General features: G+C 35.7%; 1 protein-coding gene across 1 annotated transcript; it reads right to left on the minus strand.

Moving 5' to 3' along the window:
• Nucleotides 1-612: 612 nt before the first annotated feature.
• Nucleotides 613-21939, minus strand: LOC115923424 (ubiquitin domain-containing protein UBFD1-like). The gene is made up of 7 exons (XM_030983926.1): nt 21837-21939; nt 15112-15582; nt 8423-8602; nt 7417-7517; nt 6460-6565; nt 5503-5585; nt 613-4989 (listed from the first exon to the last, which is right to left on the minus strand). Exons 1-7 carry the CDS (start codon nt 21844-21846, stop codon nt 4879-4881), a joined length of 1062 nt encoding a protein of 353 aa, XP_030839786.1. The 5' UTR covers nt 21847-21939; the 3' UTR covers nt 613-4878.
• Nucleotides 21940-26110: the final 4171 nt, after the last annotated feature.

Raw genomic sequence — 26110 nt, forward strand, 5'->3', positions numbered from 1 at the left:
TTTTCTCTATCCTTCTCACGTTTTCTTTTCTTAATTTTCCTTTTCTATTCTTCCTTTCTATATGGCCTTCTATCATAATGTTTCTTTTGTTTTCACTGAACTGAAGTGCATTTCCATTAATTATTATCGATAAATAATATGTAATTATAATTAGGAGAAAATTAAAGAATGTTACCTGGCCATATCACCGGCCTCACATCGCCCCCTAATTTCTACATTTCATTTTTTTTTTAAAAATAAATTCATGCCTCTTCTCTTTTATCCTCAGTTTTCTCTTGCTCTACCTCTCTCTTTATCACGCTCTCGTTCCTTGGCTTCTATCTTTAATATTCCCACATAATCTCGCTCCATAAACCTGTGCTCTGCACCTTAATTATATATCACACCATTCCACCGCCCCCCCCCCCCCCGCCCCAAAAAACACACACACACATACACCCCCCCCCCCTCTCTCTCTCTCTCTCTCTGATCACACATACACGCAATCACAATCACTATTTCCCCCCTAATTATCACAGTTCCTTCTTTGCATCTGTAATATCCTTCAGTTCTCTCTCTCTCCTTAAAATGTCTCCTCCAATCTCTCTATATAAGTGCCACACTTCAAAGAAATCAAATGACATGCCCTTTAATAATGTAATAAAAAAATCTTCAGACTCAGAGATCATTCAAAGTAATAGATAAACCTCATGAGTTCTGATAACATGAATATAATTATATTAAGCAACATTTTGAGGAAATACAGTAAGCCACAACACATTATATGAATCAATCAACGATTTCTTCCAACTATATGATTCCATCGAATTTCTCAAAATTGTAATATTGCATACAACGCTTCACGATAAAACTGTTTAGAGTGCGTCAATGCAGGGAGATGGGTCAATGTAAGGTTGACAGAGAAAATCATAAAGGATATAAACAGAAATATTCAAACTCACGATGAACATGAATATTATATTTAATTTGTTAAAGTTGTAATTTGTGACACACATGGAAAATGGCCCAATAAAACAAAAACAAAGAAAGAAATTATAAAAAACACAATATGAGAACAAAAATAGCATTCAAAGATAATATTGAAAACTGAGACTAAATCCATGCCTGACTATACTTTTGAGCAAAACCTACTTTATATTCAGTACCTCTAATGTTTTCTATCTTAACCCAAAATAAAGCATATTATTTTTGGTTTATGAAAAGCATGTTTGACATGTTGTGACAATTAGAGATTACATTATGTAGAACATGAATTTTAAGTACCACACCCTTTAACTATTACCCCTTGACCCATTCACTATACCCAAGATTAACCCTAACCCTAAACCCAGCCTAATACACAATCACAATACTAAGCCTATACCTTTGACAAAATAAAGACTGAATCAATTAATTGTTGCAGGAGCAAATGTAGGGTCACCCAATCTACATCAGGCATTTCATACATCACAATTCACAAACGACTCTGTTTGAAAAATGATCCTTCAATACTGTTTCTTGAAAGGTTATTGAGCTTTCGCTCTATTAATCCTTGACATAGTTCCATAATGAATCGGTTCCAATAAGGATAATGGAGACGTGATCGACATGTAATCTAGTCGTACAGAATAAAATTAATGTTTCCATTAATGTTTGGGACATTCTAGATGGAATATGCAAGGTAATCAGTTAACAAATGCCCTTTCCAAATTAAACGTGATGTACTCATCATATCTCATTCTGAAAAGGTGTGATCTAAGAAAACATTTCATACATGTCACTTTTAAACAAAGGAACAAAGAATGTCAAGTATTTGATTTTTTGTAATACTTAGTGAAGACTACATCCTCTAAATGAATAACAAAGTTCATTGTTTGAAGTTAAACATTAATTTAAATGAATTTTAAACTTGAAGAAGAAAGGAGTGACCATTTAATGTATTCCACACAAAATTTATGTTTGCCAAATTAAAGGAGATAATCTAACTTGTCATCTGTTACCATCATCTACTTCATAAATGAAAATTCAAATAATTTTCAATGATAGCATAATCATGGTGCATTAAAAATCCAATACCTACACATTTTATTTCATTTCTCAATACTGGTATATTTAATGTAAATTTCTGAGGGTATTTTAGCAGGTACTACTCCAAAAGTAAATGTGAGAAACAATAGAATTATTAACTTATATATCCCTCATATCCCTAATGAAGTAAAAACCATGGCACTTAGACGTTATTACCCTGGCTATAGCTGGAAAACAAAATTATTGGTAACTATAGCGTTCAAGTATCAGGTACTCATAGACAACTGTGTGGAGAGTGGCAATTGTGGAATAACATCTTGTCAAAGGATGTTAGTGCCAGGCTGGGATATGAACCGAATCTACAGTCCATTGACTTATCTAAGAGAATATTATCCACTAGACCACTATATAAGCAGATAATAGTTGGATGGATGAAGGAATGGTTCTATGTCATGCCTCGATCTGTATTCAGTTCCAGATTTTCCATCCTATTCAAGATCACTAGATCATACATATTCATAGTCTGATTAGATGCGTTTTTTATTTGACATTTCCAAAGGACTATTAACTGGAGTAAATTAACATTTATTCCATGGTTACAGTACTTTCAGACAGCATGATTTTGTTTTCAAATTCAGAATTTAACGTAAGCAAATTTGCAATTTTAGGGAGATGCCAGCCTCACTGATGAATTGGATTTTCAAGGGTGAAAAGTTAGTTTAGAAAACAGACATACTTTAGAGTACATGGAAACTGCATCTGCTAAACTTGATTGTTTTTGAGAATAAATGTAAAAGAGAACAGCTTCCATTCCATAATATATCTCTATAGATACATATACTGTACATGAATATGAATTGTTTCTGTTCAAGCTACTAATGAGGCATGCTGAGCTTTCCTCTGAACCGTGATTATTTTCCTGGGACGGTAAAATGAAACATGAAAGAAATCCAGTAGTGCATGTACTGGTCAAGCTTTGTATTTTCACTTCTGTATCATTTTTACATGAAAAACCGTAGGAATAAATGCACTTTTAACTAATTGTTAACCATATTTCAGACATATGAGATTAAATATTTCAATCACCCTGTTCTTGTTCCATGACCATATTTACCTTCTTACAATAATGTAATGGTCACGCCTATACATTTGTACTTAACAAAAGAGAGATTGGCCACTATTGTTGTTATCAAGGCATTTTTTCTCTCTAGAGATTTCTTGGATTATCACCCCTTTTACACCCTCTGAGATCTTTTTCATAGTAGTTTTTCTCTCCAGGATTTAAAATATGATAAATCAGTCCTTCAACATCCTGGGATTACAGATTCTCCTTTGTAAAGCAATCTTTACTCCAGATAAATCTTAAAGAACTAATCTTAACCATTTTACACACCCAGATTAGAGATTCTTCTCATCAATACAATGTTTTCTCTTAGGATACTTCTTGATTATTAAACTACCGGTAGTCACTTTATTTCATCAGATTATAGATCCCTCTATTCACAGCATTCTTTTCTCTCCAGAATAACCACTCTTTTACCTCCTGGGATTAATAGATTTCTTCTTCCTTTCAATCATTGTTTACTGGGATGAGAGAGTCTTCTTCTTTTCAATGCATTCTTTTCTCTCCAAGTCTCTATGCCTTACTAGCCCTTAACCATGCTATGATCCATACATTCTTATTGCCATAGAGTTATACTCCCTCCGTGGTCAAGTGGGCACTTTTCGTCCTAGATAAGAACAATACATGAGATTGCTTTGTCCATTGTTAACCATTTCAAAGCCCTTCACACCTGGTTACCTAAGTGATGAAAAGTACAAACTGCTGTTAGTTGTTGAGATATAAGGCATGCTTATGCAACATCTTTGAGCATATAAAAAATGATTGGTATAACATTCCATTTTCAGAAGGTTCCCATACAATGTATATTGTTAAGTAGATGAGGGTTGAAACTGACATGCAAATTGCTCATTTCATACATGCACACAAGCTTTTGGACAGTTTTTTATCATCACAAAGAAATATTTATTTCAAAGTGCTTGAATTAGATTTATATATCTAAAAATAAAAAAAATAAATAATGAGATTTGAGACCACCTAAGGTAGTCATCACCCTTTTAATTCTTAGATTACCTTCTTGAAAGAGTGACACATAACAAGGATTTAGTTCAGGAGAGATGGTTCTTTAAAGGAGCTGGTTCTTTAATATACTTGAAAATGTACATATACTATTAGCCCTGGTCCCTTTCTATTTAAAAAAGGGCATTTGTGTGTAATTTGGGTATTTAATCCAATATGTGTGTTCACAAAATACTGCCCGCCTAAAAAAATAGAAATGAAAGAATGAATTAAGTAAAAACAACACCAGTCCTATTCAATACCTATGTTCCCATTCATCCTGTACATAACTTTGGTTGTATGATTATGCAGGTTAATAGCTATTAGTGTTATCAGATAGTGGGGACGGGGTCAACACCTATCATTTGTGAGACCTTAGCAAAATGGGTCAAACATTGAGACAGTCCATGGACTGAATACATTTTAGTCACTCAGCATGTAAACTTCTTATTGCAAGCCCATAACATGTATGTACCGTTACACTTTTGTGACAGATAATGACTGGTTTAGCTACATTACATGCTTCTCTGATTATTTTTGTACAGTCTATGAAGAACAGGCAGCTGCTGAATTCAGGCATCTACAGCTTCATTCATCTCAGCGATAGGAGCAACATGGAAGCCTTGCACAAATGTTTGATTCAAGATTATCATCAGACAATCGCAATCCTTCCTTTGTCCATCCGTGTAAAAAGTTCAGGATGGAATTCTCTTCACTTTCATAATCATGTAGAGTTGATGTTACAGGTTGGATCAAAAGTACACCCATTTTCCTAGAACCGTGTCTTTAATTCCCTTTGCATATTGTGCAGGAACCCAGTAGATCCAATACCTGGAAGCTTCCGTTGGACCAAGCTGGATGGCCTGTAAACAGAACACAAAGATAATAAAGAGAGTCAATTACCGGTAGGTTCATTGTAATCAACCATGCCCTGTTAATTTGACTGACGAACGTAGCATCTGCTGAGAGCATTGAAGGGCATTAACTCCTAATTATTTTACTTAGGGTTAATGCCCTTCTGGCTCTGATATTGACATTTCAGGGATATGTACTAAAATAAAAAATAATAGAAATACTGAATTGCCCCTGCCCTGGTTTTATCCAAAATGCCATTCCAGGTGCTGAAATGTTTGAGAAGCTTTCCACCAGGTACCCTTTAATCTCAAGCAAACATCAAAAGGAGGGTTTGACACGATAGGGTTCATTCTGAAGAAAATGCTGAGGTACAAGGCTTGATCTCTTCAAGGTATTACTGATAACATGTTTACTAACTGGGAAATAGATGTGATAATTTCTTTTCAGGTTCTTGTCAATTTAAAAAAGAAAAGGAAAGAAAATGAAGGACAAGCTAATCATAGGGATACTACAGTACTTACCAAGATGTGATAGTCTTCATGCCCCTCAATGGGTTCGCTGAGAACATTCTTGATGGAATTCATGTTGATCTTTTCTGTTCTCTCTGTTTGAAAAAAATAAAACATACATGGCTCTTTTTTATCAATCTCATGACATTTTACAAAGGAGTTCTACCAAATCCAAACCAAGTACTGTAACCTTCATAAAGCTGATACCACATGAAAGAGGGGTAATGATAATGAAGAATACTTTAATGAAACTGGATTAGTATCTTTCAATTGATAAATGACAACATGCAAATATTTCACATTCTGTAATAGAAATCATAAAATTTGAGCTCATACTTCTCCAAATGCATATTTGAATCCTGAAAAGTTCTAATATCTTCTCTGAGACTCAAACCATTAAGAAAATAGTCAATGCTACATAACATACTGTATAGTACTGGGTAAATTTCAGGATGGAGAGTGTTTAATAATCGGCTTGGACCCTATTATTCTCATCAATAAAAAAAGCCAACTTTGCCCTCTGCCAATCAACTTCATAGAATTCAGGAGCTTATAGGAGTTATTATGAATTGTTATTGATAACAAGTTCTATGAATACCTTCATTCTGTTTTTTGATGTAGATGTATGAGTTTCAGTTCATAAAGAGAGAAACAGTGTACACTTAAACCTTAAAGGGAGTGTAGCCTGACAAGACTACGTGTCTTTTCCGTGGCCTGACTCCGGAGCCAATGAGGTATAATATGACTACTATAAATTGGGTCAAATTAAATTTATTCACATACATAAACAAAATACTTAACTTGGTGAGGGTATGAATAATTCAGTTGTTAATATAGATCATTTGATCTTTTCCCCCAAACCTCCTCCAATGGTAAATACTAAATCAGCAAAATACTATTCTGAAAATGAACAGAACAGAGTCTTGAGTGATAACAATCTGACATCTTTCTAGAAGAAAATAATATTACCTTTTGTACCGATCCACACTTGATCCAATTCTAATTTGAAAGTGAGTCGAACCTTTCCTCCAGCTTTGTTCAGCATGCCAGATATTGGAACATTTGGAAGCGGTTCCTGAAAGATCAAGACAGTTCAAATTCATCATCACTACTCACTCGTCTCATATGGATAAAGTTTTAATCAGTCTTGTCTATGTTATTATTCTGATAACAGTTGTATGAAATATGGCATGTGTATCTAAAATATGCTAGTTGATCACAGCTCGAGGCGATTGTTGCCATTTAACTATTGACAAAGTCTGTGGTTGTAATATAGAGGTGATTGCTGAAGCAGGTTTATTAAGGCTCTTTATTCACCAGTTGATCAATCCTTCAGCAAGACTTAGATACAATATCACTTGAAAAACTGAGTTACATCAGAACTAGAGATAGCAGATGAAGACAAGAGGACAGGGATAGAATCAAAGTCTATTTGATATATTAAAGGCCGTCTGTACTAGTTTGGCCAGGGAGGATTAGACCTCCCTGCGAGGTCACTGACAGGTGGTTATCTCATCAAATCAGCTCTCAATTAACTTAAGAAAAATGTGATCATGAGGGACCAAAAGGCACCGATTAGGCATTGTTTGCTATATAGAGGGCGCAGGTACATGTAGCTATAAGTAGTGCAGTGGGGCTTTAAACAAATGCAATCTGGCTTGAAAAGTTTATGTGACTGATCATTGATCCATTTAACTGTGGAAAATGTCAAAAGAGCCCTAGATAGATACATGGTACCAAAGAGCTCTGATGAAACAGAGATGAAATTAAAATAGCAAGCAAAGAAATATGAAAATTGTTCCAAGAAAATCTCATTTCACCTAAGCAAAGAAAAAGGAGGTCTCTTAAACAAGAAAAAGTTATTAAAATAAGAATTGCTTGACATTTGTATGCACCAAGGTTACCATTCCTCTAGTCAATACTTACATGTTGGTTCTTGATGCCAATCATAGCATCATCTGGTTTGCCTTTATCAATGATCTTTTTATGCATCTTAAGTTTACTTAGGGGCTCCTTGGCGGCACTTGCTGCAGAGTAAAAGAAAAGGGATGATATATTAATGCAGGCAGTATGCTATAAAAACATTTCCTATGTATTTGCTCTGTAGTCAGTCTGTAATTCTTTCACCCAATTTAATGAAAGTTGTCTAAGCCGAAAATTCAAACCAAGGCCTTAAAAAAAAGATGAGGAGATGCTTTGGGAAGCCAAATTAACTAAAAAGTTCAGGCTGACACAGATTTTGTTCTTTGTTTTTGAAAAATAAAGGTGAACAAAAGGGTTACCGGTAGGTTTCACATTTTTACCTGCATTTCAATTATTTATTTTTAAAAATAATTTTTCCTGTTTGGGTTTCCTGTAAATAGGTGATGTAAATCAAGATTTAGGTTCAAAACACCTTAAAGAGATCTGTGATTCTATGCCTCCAAGTATTGAAATAACTAATAACCCATGTTGTAAAGCTTGTACAAAGTAATGGTCAGTCACTAGGCAGCAGTGCAGCCAAAACCCTTGAAGATCCACATAATTACAGTAAACTCTTTGATCTGTCTTGTCTGTAGAAATGTGGTAACCATCTGGATTCAAATGGTCAACACCACAATGTAAGTCCCTCCCTCAGCACCAACGTACCCCGGCAAGACATCAATCTATATTTTCCGCTCTCAACCCAGGTGAAGTATTGTGTACCTGATATAAAGAAATTCCCTGAATGCTTTCAAAACCTTAGAGCACCGTTATAAAAGCCAGGGTTATTGAAGTACTTTTAACATCCTCTAAAATGGAAATAAACACATTAAAAATGTAGAGCTCTGTCAATTCTTCATTCATATAACGCTAAACGCTTTGTCTACGGGAAGCAGGTGGTCACTGCATTAAGCCTATGGGAGTGAATACGTTTGGTATTCAACGGATTAAAAGCATGATTTGATCCTACCTTTCTCATCTTTCTCGACTATTCCACCAGCAGGTACAGGCTTTGTGACCTCCATCACAGCTTTAGCTGTAGATCCAATCAGCATGAGTTTAGATCCACTGGTAACCTTCAGTTCCTTCAGTGTCTTCTCATCTTTCATCAGACCTTTGAACATTAATTTCTGCATAGCAGGTGGAACGCCTGATCATAAACACAGATAGAACTAGACATATAATACTTGTTTGGAACAAGTATAGGTGGGCTGGTCAACTTAAATTTGAGACAAAATAGAGCAAAAATAAGCGAGATACTGCTTAAAAATTCTTAAAAAACAATATCATGTAGTTTCATGACGTGAACGAAATTCACCTTCTATAGGGATAAGGCAAATTATGAAGGCCTTTTGACATGAGGCCTTTAATCAAGATTTTCACTATAATGACGTCATCAAAATGAAAAATGGTTATTTTAAATATTGTAGAAAATTGTCTTAGCTACAACATATCGAAATTTTGAAGAAAATTGATCAATATTTACAGAGATACAATCAATTTTCCATAAATATGCTGACGTCATAATATGCAAATTCGTATTTTGAGTTCCAAGGCCATTGTGATGATGTCACGATACACTTAATGGCCAAATGAGACATGAAATCATATCTCCGACTCATACTCTATCTAAATATGAAAAAACATTGAAGGTCACGGTTCATTCCAAAGAGCTATAATGGATTTTGTATAGGCATGTTTTTGCCCATATATGCTATGTAATAAAAGAGCTCGCGCGCACGGACATTTATCTTGAATTAACGTTCATCTTGTTATTTATGGCCATAAAGAAATAAACATGGTATCAAATTCCTTGAAATCATATGAGAAATATCATGAAAGAAAAAAAAAATGGCGATTCTATGTTGTGTAATGGTGTAACGCGCGAAAACGCGCGCGCATGCTCGTACGCGCGATTTTTTATAAAATGCTTAAAATGACCTGAAACGTATACAAAATAAATTTGAGACGATTTTGAGCATTTTGAAATGTTGCGCGCGCATTGACGCGCGGACGTACGCGCACGCGCGCGTTTTTTTACCTGAATTTGACTGGACTGATATTGACCTTAATCATGATAAATATGAATGAGAAATGACGTACCGTTATGAAAATATGATCATGAGTAATTTTTCAGAAAATTTCACAAAATGGCGCCTAGATGACGTCATCAGTCAAGGTCAAGGTTGAAAAGTTTGCTGTGTTTTGTTCATATGCCTATACATATGTGTGTCAAATTTCAAGGTATTTGATTGAACCATTTTCAAATTATCTTGAACACAAAAAAGTGGGTCGAAATAAGAAAAATAAATAATAAATAATAATAATAATAATAAAGGCAATTTTAACAAAATTATAAGGTGGTCTGTATTAGATACAGCCCACCTAAAAATATTCAATTTTACAGAATAATATTGGTTCTTGTGAAGCAGGTATAACATGGGCAATATTGGAAATAAGACTAAGTTTGGGGGGAAAGCAGCAACAGTCATGGATGGCATGGATGAGTTGCTTATAAAACAAACAGAAGTAGACAATGACACACATACACTGTACATGAGCTTTTCCTGTCAAGTCTTCAGGGGAATCTCATACCACGTCTGGCATAGTCAGATCATTTGTAGTTAGATCATGTGACATTCAATAGTCCCATGTCTAATAAACAAGAGAAACGCTCTCGGCGGTCTCGCCTGCATTACGCAATTCGATATGATGAAAAATTGAGGTTGGAACATTATTCATAGTAGGGAGTGTATCCTATTAGCAGGCCCCCAAAAATGAAATCCTTTAAATATAATCACATTTTGAAGTGAATATTGACTAAGAATCATCAGAAGAATTATTTACTATTAAATGTACCACGATCGATAACTTGAATGAAATATGAACAAATTAATAGAAAAAATTATTAATTCTCATATTAAGTTGTGTCTGCTGACCTTTGACCTTGTGACCTGGAATTTGTGTCATATGATTTGTGATACTTGATAACCCTTGGGTACAAGTTTCATGGAATTTGAACAATCAATTTTGAAAATATGCTAACAAATTCAAAATCTTGATGTTGATGCCACAACAAAGTCTAAGTTTGTTGACCTAAAATGACCTTTGACCTTAACTTAGTGACCTGAAATACTACTCACATGATTGGGGATACTTGATAACCCTATAGTCCAAGTTTCATTGACTAAGAACTTATACTTTCGAAATTATATAAAAAATTCAAAAACTTAACCTTAGGTTAAGTTTTTGATGTTGACGCCGTTGCCGTCGCCGCCGTAGCCGTCGCCGCCGTCGCCGGAAAAGCGGCGCCTATGTCTCACATTTTTGCTACGCAGGCGAGACAAAAACAATGGCACTGAATCATCATTTTCCACACTCATTGTGTCAAATAACCTGAGACTGTTTTCCATTTCCTTTTCAAATTTGGCCTAAAACAATGCTAATTCTTGTTTCCCATGCACTCTGCATAACCTTGGAAATCAATCAAGACAAACAAATTACAGAATTGTGATATATATATCAGACAACCAAATACATCCAATTCACTTTGGATTAATTCATGAAATTTTAGCTCAGTTTATTACAATGACACAAACTTTGCTTTCAAAAAAGTATTCATAAAACTCTACTGAACATAAAATAGGAGTTTGTAAAGAAAGCATTTACAAGCTGGTAAAAAGGATATTACTGGTACATTAACTTTTTTTTTTAAATTGATAATCTGGTTATATGAGATAAGGCCGCTTTACAGGTACCATTATGGACTACTCCAAACCAAATTGTGATCAGATCAGATCTTTTGCACAAAAGCTTGGGAAGGGAGGGGATGATGGGCAAACCAATCCACATTGTACACAAACCATCCTGTCATCTCTAGCATAATGCCACTTTTAAATACAATCCAACCTTTTTAATAAGTTCATTTGCATGAGAGTATAACAAATTATAGAAACAAAATAGTTTTAAATATATCAGACCAATAATAACTATTTATGTATTTTTTTAATTTGAGATTGATCACTTTGCTAAGTTCAGATTGGGAATTCGGTAAGTGGATTGTGACATAGTCACGGACAACTCTCCCATTTGTTGTGTACAAAAATATCACTAATTTCTGTTTTTCTCGTAAGTGTCTTCTCCTTTGGGGTAGTACTAGAAATGGATAGTATATTATTATAGGCCCTCTAAAAATAAAAGACGATCTTGAGTCATACATTTTAGTCACTTTGGGTGTTAAAACAAATTGGAAAGTTGTCCGGCACAGTGACAATACCGTTTCAGCCAATTTGAAGTGATTTTACATAATGTATACTCAATTCAATTCAATTCAATTCAAATTTATTGGTCCAAAAGGAAATTCGTTTCGTTTACATGCATTGTTCACATAGAAGAATAAATAAAATGTACATGTAACATGATACATACAACATACAACGAGTATATAGAGAGAGTGAACATATAGCACTTTAACATTCACATTATATAGATATTTTCTTTGAATTTACATTATATTCAATATTTGTTTATGTATCCAGAGTAATTACCAGAACAATATAACATTGTAACTATTATTACTATTATCATTATCAATATTACTAATACTATTATTATTATTATTATTGTTTGAATTGTTATTATAATCATTAGTTTGACTCATTATATCATTATGATAACAAAATATAACAAGGCACATATAAAACACAAACAGTTTAACAATAAAACAGATTTATCATAATGTCTATATGGTGGAAACAAGTAAAAATAACCATGTATATATCCTGATATTCTGATAGATCCACAACAATTATTGTCCCTATAAATAAAACCTAAAATATGAGTGCACTCAATGCAGTATGTATGAGATATGAATACCTATTGGAGGCAGTATGAGATAATTATTAGTAAACATGCAATATATTACGACATGTGAGTATAAATAGAAAAAGAAACTTTTTCATTTAATTTGAGAAAAGATGGCTATTGTAAGTAGTTAAATATACTTGTCCTAGAATAAATACAAATGAAATTTTGATCATTTCCTACAATCAAATAGAACAAAATAAGATACGGGTGATACATTTTTACATTTTATATTTCATTCAGCAGACGGATAGAATACGGGACATAAGAGTTCAGGTACCTCGAAGTGCGGGATTTCTTTGATTGCCACCTTTTACCATTTCTTAACCTGACATAATTTCCATTCAGGGGGTGACTTGAATCCCTTGACAACTTGACAGCCGTTTCCACTGCTCTGTTTCTGCAAACATCATCAAGGTCCATTGGTCTATCTATTATTTTGGCTGCTTGTTTGACAATGGTTTTGAGTTTTCCTTGGTCTTTCTTTCTAGCACTGTTGTACCACACTACAGAATCATAGGTCATTATACTTTCAACTACGGACCGATAAAAAAGTGACAGTATGGTCCTATCAACATGGTATGAACGCAGCTTTCGCAGAAAGTGCATTCGCTGGCTCCCTTTTGTTGCGAGGGCTTTTGTATGCCCATTCCAGACCAGTTCATTATCAATGTTTATACCCAAATATTTGTATGAAGTAACAATTTCAATATCTTGCCCTTTAATGCTTACAGGGTGGTCACTTGGTTTGCTTTCTACTTTGATTCTAAAATCAAACAGGATCTCTTTGGTTTTCTGCACATTCAGTTCTAGATAGTTTTCCACACACCATGAGTTGAAGTTATCTACACAGTCTCTGTAATCCTTTTCATCATATTTAATCAGCCCTAATATGGCAGTATCGTCTGCATACTTGAAAGTATGAACATTGTTAAAATGGGATAGACAGTCATTAGTATATAGAATGAAAATAATCGGGGAAAGTACACAGCCCTGGGGTGATCCAGTGTTGGTGTGCAGTGGTTCGGACAAAATGTTGTTTACTCTCACTCTCTGGCTTCTCGTGAGGAGAAAGTCCGTTATCCACAAAATAAGAGACGGTTTCACTTTCAGATGCAACAGCTTCTCTATAAGACGGTGCGGTTGTATCGTGTTGAAGGCTGATGAAAAGTCAACGAACAATGCCCTTGCGTAACGTCTCGGTGTGTCCAAATGTTCTTGTAGCGTGTGCACAAAAGAAAGAACGGCATCATTCGCACATCTCTGCGGTTGATATGCAAATTGAAGGGGGTCAATACTAGAGCGAATCGGTCCAATGAGATTTCTCAAGACAATTCTCTCAAGGCATTTCATGACAATCGACGTTAACGCTATTGGTCGAAAGTCGTTGTCTTCTGTAGGGCGGGGTTTCTTGGCTACTGGAGTGATGACGGATGATTTCCAGCATGCCGGGATTTTGCATTGGTCAACGGACATCTGGAAAAGCGCCGTATACGGGGTAGCCAGTTGGCTGGCGCACGTTTTCAACACTCGACCTCTAATGCCATCTGGGCCGTTAGCCTTTTGGGGGTTCACCGCTTTGAACTGCCTTCGTACCTCTTGCTCGTCGATCGAGATCGGCTGGTCATTCATTGATCGGAGCAATACTTCCTGCTCCTTGATAGTATCATGAAAGTCGTGTTTGTCAAATCGGCAATAGAAAACATTTAATTGATCAGCTTTTTGTTTTGGATCATCAATGTTTAACTATTAATTGTGTCTGTGATCTTATCAATGTTCTCACAAGAACCAAAGAACAATTCCCAGTCTGTGATGTCAAAGGCTGTCTGCAAGTCTTCAGTTGACTTAACATTCCAAACACGGATGGTCTTTTTTACCGTTTTTTCTCGTTTTAGCTTTTGTTTGTACTTTGGCAAGAGGTGGATCACATTGTGATCGGAACGTCCAAGTGGTGGTCGTGTAATAGCTTTGTATGCGTTTTCTATTGAGCTATAACAACGGTCTAGAATGTTTCCACCTCGTGTAGGTCTATCGATATGCTGGTGATAATGGGGCATAGTGTCCTCCAGCCGACAATGGTTGAAATCCCCTAGGACAATTTTGGGGGAATCGGGGGCCTGGTCCTATAGTGATTACAACTTTTTTAAATTCATAAATTTCAATTTTATTGTCTGATTTCATTCACATTTTCCTCAGTCTTCTACTGTGATTTTTTTGCTTTCTTTCAGACTGGAACCTATTAGGGTTGGATTTCCCTTTAAATCTTGAATAACATTGAACTTTGAACCAATCAGAATCATCAATGTAGTGTGAGGTTTCAACGTTTCATCAACATTTCCGATGCAAGAGAAATAACCTCGTTTCATCGTTAGATTGGGCATACAACATCCATTGAATAAACATCACAATGAAAGTACATGTTGCTGGTTAAAGGTAAAGACTGGTAGTGGTAAAATTGCGGTTCAAGGGTTTTGGGTGCAATGTTATACTTCAACCTAAATTTGCAAAAAAGCAGAAATATATGCCCAAATGTACAATGAAGTGCATTCGCGATATCTATCCAGGCCGGATCAATATAATAATGTACCCAAAATATAAATTAGTAGGCGGTTTCCCGGCAAAATTTGTGATCATGACGTAATAGTCAAAACATATTCTTTCACATGATTGGTAATAAGAGCTTCCATTTCATTTTTTTACAGGGGGTGTTTCCAAAACTGGTCTATACCTTTAAGAAAGGAAAGAATAAAGACTTTCTTAATAATAGATCTACACAAAAGTAAGAAATAAACTGACCTGTTGTTGTCTGAATTTCTGTCTTGAGCTCCGCCACGGTCGACTCCACACCGACCCTCACATCATATTTCTTCTTGTTATACATGATCTTCAATTCTACCATTTCACCTTTGTCTACTGCACTAGCTGCAGCACCGCTGGCCACCGTTGATCCACCTCCTGCTCCTACAACACTACCATTACTACTCGCCGCCGCTGATGAGTCTTTACTTTCCTCTTCCATCCTATTGTCTGTGCTAGCTGCTGATGAGTTATTCTCAGTTCTACTTTCACATTGAGCTTCCTGCTCCATGCTGGTTGCTTCCATCCCTGATTCCATCCCTGATTCCTTCCCTGATTCCTTGCTTTCTGATGACGAAGTCTGACATTTGAGTGTCTCAGCGTTACCTCCAGGGGTGTCTTGAGAAGTCTTGGAGCTTGAATCATCTGCTGTCTGCTCCATTGGGGTTTCCTCTGATTCACGTTTGTTGTCTGTAGAGAGAGAGAAACAAAACAGGTTTCCATTGTTACAGCTAATTCATAGTGACATAAGGGGAGCACTCACGGACATACTTTTTGGCTCTGTATGTTTGGAGTTCCATGCTAATATCCTTTAAAAACAAAATACAAAATAAGAATAAATCTTCTGTTTTAGAGATCATGCAAGTTAAAGTACCAAACTAAACTATAAAGATAGCTTCCATGATGCACATACATTGAATACAGCATGCACAGAAAGTCAAATCTTCATTGCAGAAATTACTTTAATGTAATGCAAAGCTTTGAAAATTGGATGGATAGTAGTTCTTTAAAATTCTGATATACATGTACTTGGATGCCCCTGTGGATGTATTACTTGTATGAGCACTAAAAAAATTAGCACCTAAAACTCTTCTGCTTTAGAGAATTGTATTATTAAAAATTTACTGGTGCTCCTGGTAAATTTCAAATATTTCAAATAGCGCACGAGGCCATTTCATGGTACATTTTTGTAGCTGCGACCATGAAAATCTCAGAAAATGCAGTTCTGATATATAATTTCCAAACAGGAATAGCAAATTGTGCAATTGTAGTCAAGAAACATTGACAGCCACCACAATATGACCTTTGACCCTATATCAGACAGAACACAGGTGGCAGCATCACCAAACACTAAAAATGTGTAGATCGTACTATTAAGACACACTTCCATACAACATTTGAAAGAAATCCGTCAAGAAATGTGGCAGTTAGAGCGCATTAAAGACATATGACCTCTGACCATGTAAAAGACGGAACAATGAGGGCAGCATCGCCCAAAAGTGTAAATGGGTAAATTGTACCAAGATACAGGCAAAATTTGAAAGAAATCTGTCTTGAAATATGACCTGCAGAGCACATACTAGACACCCACCAAAATATGACCTTCGACCCTATAATAGATGACCACTGGTGGCAGTATCACCAAACACTACAAATATGTAGATTTTATCAAGATGCATCTTCATACAAAATTTGAAAGAAAAACACATATCCTAACAATAATATTGAAATGTTATTTTCATGTAATTTTTTTCTTCTTCACAAATTTTGAATACCGGTATGATGAAGTGACAAGGGGTAAAAATTAAACAAAGTTTCAAACTATTGTCAAAATGTTAGAGATTACTGATATTCATTTCATAGTCAATAAATTGAATTATATACCTCACTTAAGAAATCCAGCCATCTGATTGGTCGAAATTGCATTCATAAACTTTAACTATTTCTGTAAAATTCCCAATAACCATGGTTACCGGGAAAATAGGTCAGTCTCCATGGTTACCCCATAGGTTTACATGTTAAAAAATGGTTTGAGCGATCAAGGATACCGTACGTGTGCGAAGAATTGGTCGGTATTTTCATACAAGACAAGACAATTCCAAACAAGACAAAAATGGCTCAAGAATCTCTCCCAAGATTTCAACTTATCAAATGCAAGACTCGCTGACAGCAAGAACAACAAAAAGGGTACGTGAAATTATCCATAAACATGTTCGTTTAGTTGCTGAAAAAGCATAGACCTATAGACTCTAGACGAAAATAGATCTAGTTGTCAGGGTGTCTGATCGCGCACCCGATGTTGTGTGTTAAAATTATTCCCATAGAGATTGTATGCAATGCAGTCCCTATGCAGTCTACGTGCATTCCGCGACCATGCAAAAAAGATCAAGTTTTTTTTTCAATTCGAGATTCAAACCTTTATAATCTGTTATGATCCTGAAGGTGATACTCAATAAGTGAGGTGTCATATGAAAGCGCAGGTTCTTCTCCATATTCCCCACAGGGCCGGCCCACCCCTAAAATTGTAAAAATATCTTGCTTAGACTAGTAGATCTAGTGTACTCTCAAAGATACACTCATAAAAAACAACCGTGCAGATAAACTAGAGAAAGGCCAAGGTGGTGTCATTAGTTGACTCTTTTGTTTTCGGCATATAAAAGTATTAATGACTGCTTTAATATTCGAGAAATAGTTGTTTTTATACGCTCTCGGGAAGGTTACAATTGGGCTACAAGCAGTCATTAATACTATACTGTATAGAGTACAGAAGCTGTGACGTCATAAAAATCTATTTTTAGAATTTCTCAATTTTTGTCTTCATTTTCAGAAAGACCATAAAAAATAATGTCCAAATGTCGAAAACTAATTGAATGTGTTAAGTATTGGCCGAGATATGACCACCTGAATGAAAAGATTTCCTATAGGAACTCAGTGTTATATGCTCTGGCTCCTGGTTAGAGCCAGAGCATATAACACTGAGTTCCTATAGGAAGTATATTTATTCAGATGGTCATATCTCAGCCAATACTTAAAGGCCCACTGCACTACTTGCAGCTACTTGCGCCCTCTATATAACAAACAATGCCCAATCAGTGACCATTGCTCCCCCATGATCCTCTTTTTCTTATGTTAACTGAGAGCTGAGTTGAGGAGATAACCACCTGTCCAGTGACCTTGCAGGGCAGTCTAATCTCTCCTATAAACTACGGCAGATAAGCTTTAACATATTCGATTGGTCTTCGACATTTGGACATTATTTTTAATGGTCTTTCCGAAAATGAAGAAAAAATTGAGAAATTCTAAACATAGATTTTTAATGACGTCACACTTCACCACTCTATACATGTAGGTAGCGTGCATGCAGCCATTAAGAATGTATACCAGAGTGGGTCATCCCCTTTTAAAATAAAGGCCAGTGTTCTTATTTTCCTTGAGAAGGCTTCATTTCACTACCTCTCTTTATAAAATCTAGCCATCTGATTGGTCGAAATTGGTGTCGTGATTTTAGCCATGCCCGCCTATTGGTCAATAGTCTTTTAAAAGATGCCTGCAAGCCTGCCTACCGGTCAATAGTCTTTTAAAAGATGCCAGTAAGCCCGCCTAACGGTCGATAGTCTTTTAAAAGATGACTGCATGCACCGGTTAAAGATAAAGACCAGTTATGGTCATGCGATTGCATTGTGAAAGAAACGTTGTGGAATCGATCAGAAAAGGTTGATCATCTAGCATATAAGTATTGGTGTGTACTGCAAGGTTCTGGAATCATCAAAATGATAAGAAATTTGGCCCAGTCTTTGTAAAGTTAAGCACTGTACACGGAAAGACGCATATGGGACTATGCACACGTGCGCGACACGTGCGTTATATCTATCACATCCAAATAGCTAAACTAATTTACCAAATATATCAATTAGTAGGCAGTTTCCTGGCAAAATTGTAATCATCATGTACATGAATTAGTCAAAACATATTCTTTCACATGATTGGTAATAAGAGCTTCCATGTCATTTTTTGAGAGGGGGGGGGGGGGGGGACATTTCCAAAACTGGTCTTTACCTTTAACGGGCTGCATTTTAATAAATTTTGGTGAAATTCTCATAGGTTTACCGGTACGTGTTTTAAGTTTCTTTGTGCGAGGGCGGATACAAAATACAGTCCAGTGTGTGTGCGATTCCCGAATGATTGTAACATTCAGGCAACTGTTTTTTTTTAATGGTGTCTTCAAATCGGCCCTGCACTCTGGGAAAATCTAACTTAAATTAATGACTGTTTTTAACCATTTTTCAATGGGGGTGCGTGGGGAAATTTACTCTAAAAAAAGTTGGAACTTGTAATTGTTTTTTTTTAATGATAGAAAAATAGGAAGACAAGAATTACATGTAAGGCTAACATAATAGGAAAGACAAAGTGGATTTTAGAGAAAGTGGATTTTAGAGAAAGTGTAATACTATAAGGGAATATGATAGGCCTGTTAATAGGATGAAAAAGGAAGGAATGGAATGAGTGAGAAGATGTGGAAAATATAGAACTACCCAGGAAATGGAATACAAAGGAAAAAATGTTTTACAAAAGGAATTAAAAGAATTCATATGCCAGATTTAAAAGTGATAAAGTTAATGATTGGAGAAAATCAAGATTTACATGAGAGAAAAAGAAAAGGGAAATAAAGGGATAAAATAAAATGTAGAAAGCAAAATTTTAAAAGACCGACATATAAAAATTAAGTGGGGAATAAACCATAAGAGGATGGAAATTACAAGGAATGATGGAAATATAGAAAGAGAAGATGAATACTTGTGGGAAACAATATAAAACAAATTGTAGAAGAAAAGGGAGCATATTATATGCCTAATGGAAAATTGTGGTAGAATGCACCAAAAGAATTAACAATTAACATAAAGATGGGGAAAAATTAAGAGGGAATTAAAAGAAAAAAACTATAACAAAACAGAGAAACTACAACAGAGGGCAGAAATACGATTAAGAAGTTATAACAGAAGGAATTCAAGAAATGGATGGTAGAAGAATCAAAGGGATCCGGGCTAACTCGGACCAGGGGACAACTCGGCCCAGCTGCAAAAACGGTCATTTTACCCTAACTCTAACCCTAACTCTAACCCTAACCCTAACCCTAACACTAAACCTAACCCTAAACCTAAACATGCAAAAAATGACCGTTTTTACAGCTGGTCCGAGTTGGCCCGACTCCAATCAAAGATATACATAAATAAAAGATGATAGAAGAGGTGATAAAGGAAAAATGTGAGGGATGTGATGAGCAGATTACAGACAGATTAAAGTGATAAACTATACAAAGACCCTTAAGATTCAAAGGACGAAAGCAATAGAATATAATAAATAGTGTAAATAATTTCAAATCTCTTCAATATATTTTTCCCCCTTATAAAGCTGATTTGAAGACATCGATTTACTGTGATGTTTTAACCAGTTTTTACTCAAGAAAAGGATAAGATAAGAATTCTTTGTAGATTTTTTTGTGAATATGGTATATACAATGTCATGTAAAAGATATAAATAGAGACTGCTTTAGTATTGGAAGCATATTTGTTTTTATAGGCTCGCGGGGACGTCCTGCTATCACCCCTGTATAATGCGTTTAATGGTCCTTTTTCAGGAAATTATGAGTCAAATTACAAGTCCCTGTTGCAAATCTTGCAGCCGTATTCTATATTGCTCACGAATGCATCAGATACATGCATCCGCTAAAAATCAATGTTTGCACAGCAGACCCTATGGTCGGTTTCTGTCTCTAAAGAGTCTTAAATGAGGAGCGGATCCTACCCAAAGAAGACTGCGGCTAACAAACAAAAGAGACAGAATTTTCGGTCTACCACCAAGTGCAGTCTGCTGAGCTTGGTCCCAGGCCAGCCCCAGTCTGCATTATGAAGATAAGCTACAGTACAAAGGCAATGACCATGGAAGAACAAGCAGTGTCACAGCATGCATGCTCCACCAAATACAATGGCCATCTTTGCAAGAAAGGAGAGCCCGCTGATATCCATCCCCCAGACTCCATCACTACCTGCTCCGCAAAGAGGCCATGACCAGAAACTTCAAGTGCCATATGCCCGGACACAAGTACTGCAAAGGAGTTTCTTTCCAGAAACCACCAGGCTCTGGAACTCACTACCGCAGGACGCCATCACCTGTACTTCTCTGCCAAGCTTTAAGTACAGTAGGGGTGCTGGTCCGAGAATGAGGTTTGTCTGCATAAACGAGGATATCCTTGTAAACGCGAACAAATCGCGTCCTAAAAAAATAATGATCTTTCGCATTTGCAGACATTTTTTTTTCTTCTTCTGGCCTGGGATCTACAGGTATAGATCTAGGCTTCCCGATACGCGCGCTGGCAATGAGAAAAACAGATTCCGCATAATAAAATCCCCCCAATTCACCATTTATTTTCATGGGTTGTCCGCCTTCCTGATGATTTATTGTTTATAACGTGAAAGTCTCTGTGCAAAGTTGATGTGAAATAGACCCTACATCAAAAAAATCATAGCAGATTCCGTTTTTCGCATCGCCGTTCAAAATGCAGACGATCCTTATTTTTGAGGACGCATCGGTCTGCATTTAGGCAGACAATCCTTATTCTCGTACCAGTGCCCCTACTCCTCAGGGTCACATAAGCACTGCACTGCACCCAATATTGTAACAAAGATTAAGGCCCAAGTTGGCAAGTATGCCTAGCTAGACTACCCACACACTCGATCAACACTGCTGTGTCACTCACTGACCACATTCCATAAACGGCATGCATAGAATCACACTTGGAAACCTCCATGCATGCATGCTCATACAACATTTATACGTAGCATAACATTGATACACACATTCAAAAAATGGTGATTAAAATACATCAAATGTGAGTTCACATATTATATATCCTGAAATTCCGATAAATTAACAAAAAATAATCTTACCAGACGACATGTCGAATGTTGACAATTCAGTGCTATGGTGTCTTACAAACACTAAAAAAATTACGAGGAAAAAAAAGTTTCGTTATCCAGATGGGGCAAAATACCACCATCCAAAGTCGATCCATTATAATACCAAACGAACAACAACGTCATGTTCTTTTACATTTTTTGTGGGTAAATGATCTTCTTTTCAATTCATACTTTCAGAAATTGTTGAATATATATATATATACATATATTATTAATTCCCGGCATAAAGAACCATACTAAAAGCATTTTGTTTATTGACAATGTTACAAAGTACCTGGTAATTGGTGAATAGATTTATGAAATTTCTGTAATTTTCACTTAAAACTTTTTGTCTACGAGCGTAAATAAAAAATAAATATTTGGGCTAAAAGCGTCATGTAATTTTTCTTTGTTTCTTCCTTCTATCACCTTTCTTATGTTATTATTATTATTTTTTTATAAATTCTATCACTTTCTTCCTACCATTCCTTATGTTATATTCGTTTCGTCCTTGATATATCCCCTTCTCTTATGTTATTCTTTGGTTTTATCTTCTATCACCATCTCTTTCTGCCTTTCCTTGTGTTACTTAACTCGTTTCTTCCTTCTAAAATGCAATACCTTCTTACGTTTTTCTTTGTTTTTATCACGTCTATCATTTTCTTCCTATACCAATCCTTAAATTATTCTCTGTTTATGATCTTGTAGTGTAATCTATTTCTCTCTTTCATTACTTTCCCGCCAAAACACGCGTATCATCACATTACTTCTGTGTTGTATATACGAACTGGATACCTGAAAGAGATAGATTCGCTTGTATAACTCTTAACAATTGTATATATGAAACACAATGATGCTCCAAGGTATTCGCAAAAGTCGTCGACCGACTGTCTTACTCGTAATCTCTGTTCATCTTCAAAGCATTCATTCCCCGACCCCCCCCCCCCCGGCCCCACCGTCGGGGTCGGAGGGACTGCATGTTGTGTACTCCCAAAATTCCATTAATTTCGTCATTAATTATCGTTGTAATTTTTATTATCGTTTTGTTTTTTAATTATTATAAATAACTGTTATTAATAATATTGTTATTATTATCATTATAATTTTTCTCACTAGTCGATAGTGTCATTTTGTATTGATTAACATTAATTCGATTTGTATTGTATATTTTACAGTGTTAAATTGAAAATTAAAACTGATTGTTAACTTCTTCAATACCCCAATGTGGGGGGTCATTGTCATTGTCTGGAATTGAACATTATTATTACTATTATGTCAGTGATGACTCGGTTCAAGCAACTCTGCGCTTTTTAATTTCATGATTTACCCCTACTTTCATGATTCCTCTTGCATCGTTTTAATCCAGATATTTCACTTGGCCCATTGATTCAATCATTTATTGCCATTTCTTCCTTTGATTAGTATCTTTTGGAGAAGACTGAGAATATTTTTTAGGAATGTTAAAGGTACTATGTTCCTTTTGCAGCCAACCTCAAATTCTGTAGAACTTTGCAGGAATTATGAATATGTCATGTATGTCCTATCTGTGAAATTTAAACGTTAGCAGTGTCCTCATATTCAAATTATGCAAGGAAATCTGTTTACTTGCTAGACTTCACTGTCAGACATTATTCAGTGACTGACTGGCCTTTTTTCTTCTTTGGTAATAACATACATGAAAAGAGTTGTAAAGGGTACATGAGCATATTTCTACGTCAATAACCCACTTCTTGTAATGGCCAAGATTAAACTGATTGAATCTTTGCGCAGCATAAAACGTATGACCAGCGGTACAATTGTCTGAAAATCAAGACTATTACTTTTGGGCTCTATAACCCTAAAGTCGATTTGACAACTAATAGTCATTATTTTCCCACTTGAAGACATTTTCAAGCCCCACCTTTTTAGGGAAGTTCTAAATAAGTATTATCTTTCAAATGCAGTTGGAATTTAACTTTTTCATTTTTTGGGCCTGCAAATGGGACATAGTACCTTTGATAACGAGTATTGGCTAGGAGTCCGACCAAAAACACAATTATTATTTTCACCCAGAACATTTGATGTGAGGTAAAAAAAGCCAGGGGTAAAAATGCAAGGGTTAAAATATTGTCAAAAGTAAAAGTGTCAGAGTTAAACATTTGCACTCAGACTTTAAGTAATATAAAATGTAGTGCCCTAAAGAACTCATTGGAATCGAATATTGAAATCATTGTTTTCTTCCTTGCCTTTTCAACACGTATACTAGGCCTATTAATGGCAAACATATAATATCATTTACTAATCAGCAAATTACGTCATATCTTGCCATAACTATTTTGATTATATTGTATAATACAATGGTTTTACCGTATTTAATGTATTGTAATGTTGTATGGGGCACTCATACCCAACGAGATTACAACTACTGCATATAGAAAAGCGTGTAGTAAGGTTAATGTCTTATATCTGATTTCAATGCCCATTCAATACCATTATTTCAACAACCACAGTTTTTAAATATTTTTCAATTGAATCAATATCGTATATCACTCATGGTTTTTAAACATAAAACTGATAATTTACCGATTAATCTTACCACTATGATGAAATGTAGAAAATTTGTTCATAATTATAATACTAGAAATCCTGATAACTATTTTATTGAAAAATGTCCATCAACAAGTTCTTTATTTACTTTTAGACACACTGGCCCGAAAATATGGAATTCTCTCCCCAGAGATATCCGTGATACTACTTTCTTTAACTATTTAAATCTAGAATTAAAAAATACTTCATCATGTTTTTAAATCTATAATAATATTTGCATGTTAATACTATGTTTTGTACACTGTTTTGTTATTGTTATATTTTGTATAGCCAATTGTTGGAACTTTTATGTATCTTTTAATAACAGGGACTGCCGCCGACAGAACCTTGTGGTTTAAGTTGCAGTTTCCCCAATTCATTTCAATTGCTGATTAACTTTGTATAATTCCGGTATATTTGTTGACATGTTTCCATTTTGTGTGTTTTGTATACTGCATATAATCTGTATCTTATATGTTTTTAATGGATTTGAATTGAAATAAAACTTGAAAACTTGAAACTAATCAAAGTGTTAGCCCGCTGAATTCCGTAACGTAGATAAACTTATAAAATCTTATTTTATTTTAATAATCAATATTATTCCGCCTGGAAAAGTGGAACACCAAAGGTCTGCGCTTTTAGAGCGACATTCATACCTTTGGAAGGGGAAAGAGGGGGGGGGGGGGGTCGAAATGCTATAGTGATTGCAGTGATCTTGGATGGTTTGTTATGATTAATTGATTTTCAAAAATATTATTAATTTTCTAGAAAAATGAAAGATGAAAGCGAAATGGAAACACGTTAAAGAAAAAGGGCAAAAACATCAAAGGTGAAAATTGGAATTTCTGGCCCCTGAAAAGAGGCACTCGCCAGAGATAAAAAAAAAAGAAGCACTTATGAGAATGGAAAAGGGGCCCCTGTCAGATTTTGATAGTGGAGATTATTGGGGGTGAAAAAGGGGCATTTATGAGAAGGAAAAGGGGCACTTATCAGAATAAAAGGGGCACTTATCAGAGATGAACAGGGGCACTCATCAAAGAAGAAAATGAACAATTATCAGAAAGGAAGGGGGGGGGGGCAGTTATTACAAAGGAAAAGGGGACTTAGTTGTACCTGTCAGATTTGAATAGCCAAGGGGGAATTATCTCAGATGAGGGGGGCACTTCTCGTACCTGAAAAGGGGCACATATGATATCAGAGGTGAAAAAGGGCACTTATGACAATGGAAAAGGGTCACTTATTGGTCTTTGAATAGAGGCATTTATCAGAAGTGAAAAGGGAACTTGGTGAGAAATTGAAGGGGATCTTATTTATTATGGGGGGGGGTGTGCTTATCAAAAGGAAATGGGGCACTTATTAGAAGGGGATAGGGCAGTTCTTAAAAAGGAAACGGGGCAATTGTCCTATATTTTAAAAAGGGGCACTTTGGGGTACCTGGAAAAGTGAGGGGGCACTGTTCCCCGCGGGAGGGCCGCCTCTGTATATATATTTGCGTTCGTGTTGATAACGAACTGAAATAATGCAATAGTTCACAATTTAATTGTTCTATTTCATTTCTCAAGACGTCATACAAAAAGACGTACTGCTCGATCCACGGATCTGCCTATAGTTCTATAGGCTGTGGGGATTTCCAGGGTGGGGATTCCCCACTCCGCGCTACGAACGACTGTGCTACGTACACTGTGTACTATACCAGCAGG

The sequence above is a fragment of the Strongylocentrotus purpuratus genome, unplaced genomic scaffold, assembly GCF_000002235.5.
Source record: "Strongylocentrotus purpuratus isolate Spur 01 unplaced genomic scaffold, Spur_5.0 spur5_scaffold_14, whole genome shotgun sequence".
In the NCBI taxonomy this organism is placed as follows: domain Eukaryota; kingdom Metazoa; phylum Echinodermata; class Echinoidea; order Camarodonta; family Strongylocentrotidae; genus Strongylocentrotus; species Strongylocentrotus purpuratus.

Coding starts and splice junctions, on each gene's coding strand:
- LOC115923424 (XM_030983926.1), bottom strand. Junction 5,586..6,459: donor AGTGTGGATCGGTACAAAAG/GTAATATTATTT, acceptor TTTTTCAAACAG/AGAGAACAGAAAAGATCAAC. Junction 4,990..5,502: donor ATGAAGACTATCACATCTTG/GTAAGTACTGTA, acceptor TTCTGTTTACAG/GCCATCCAGCTTGGTCCAAC.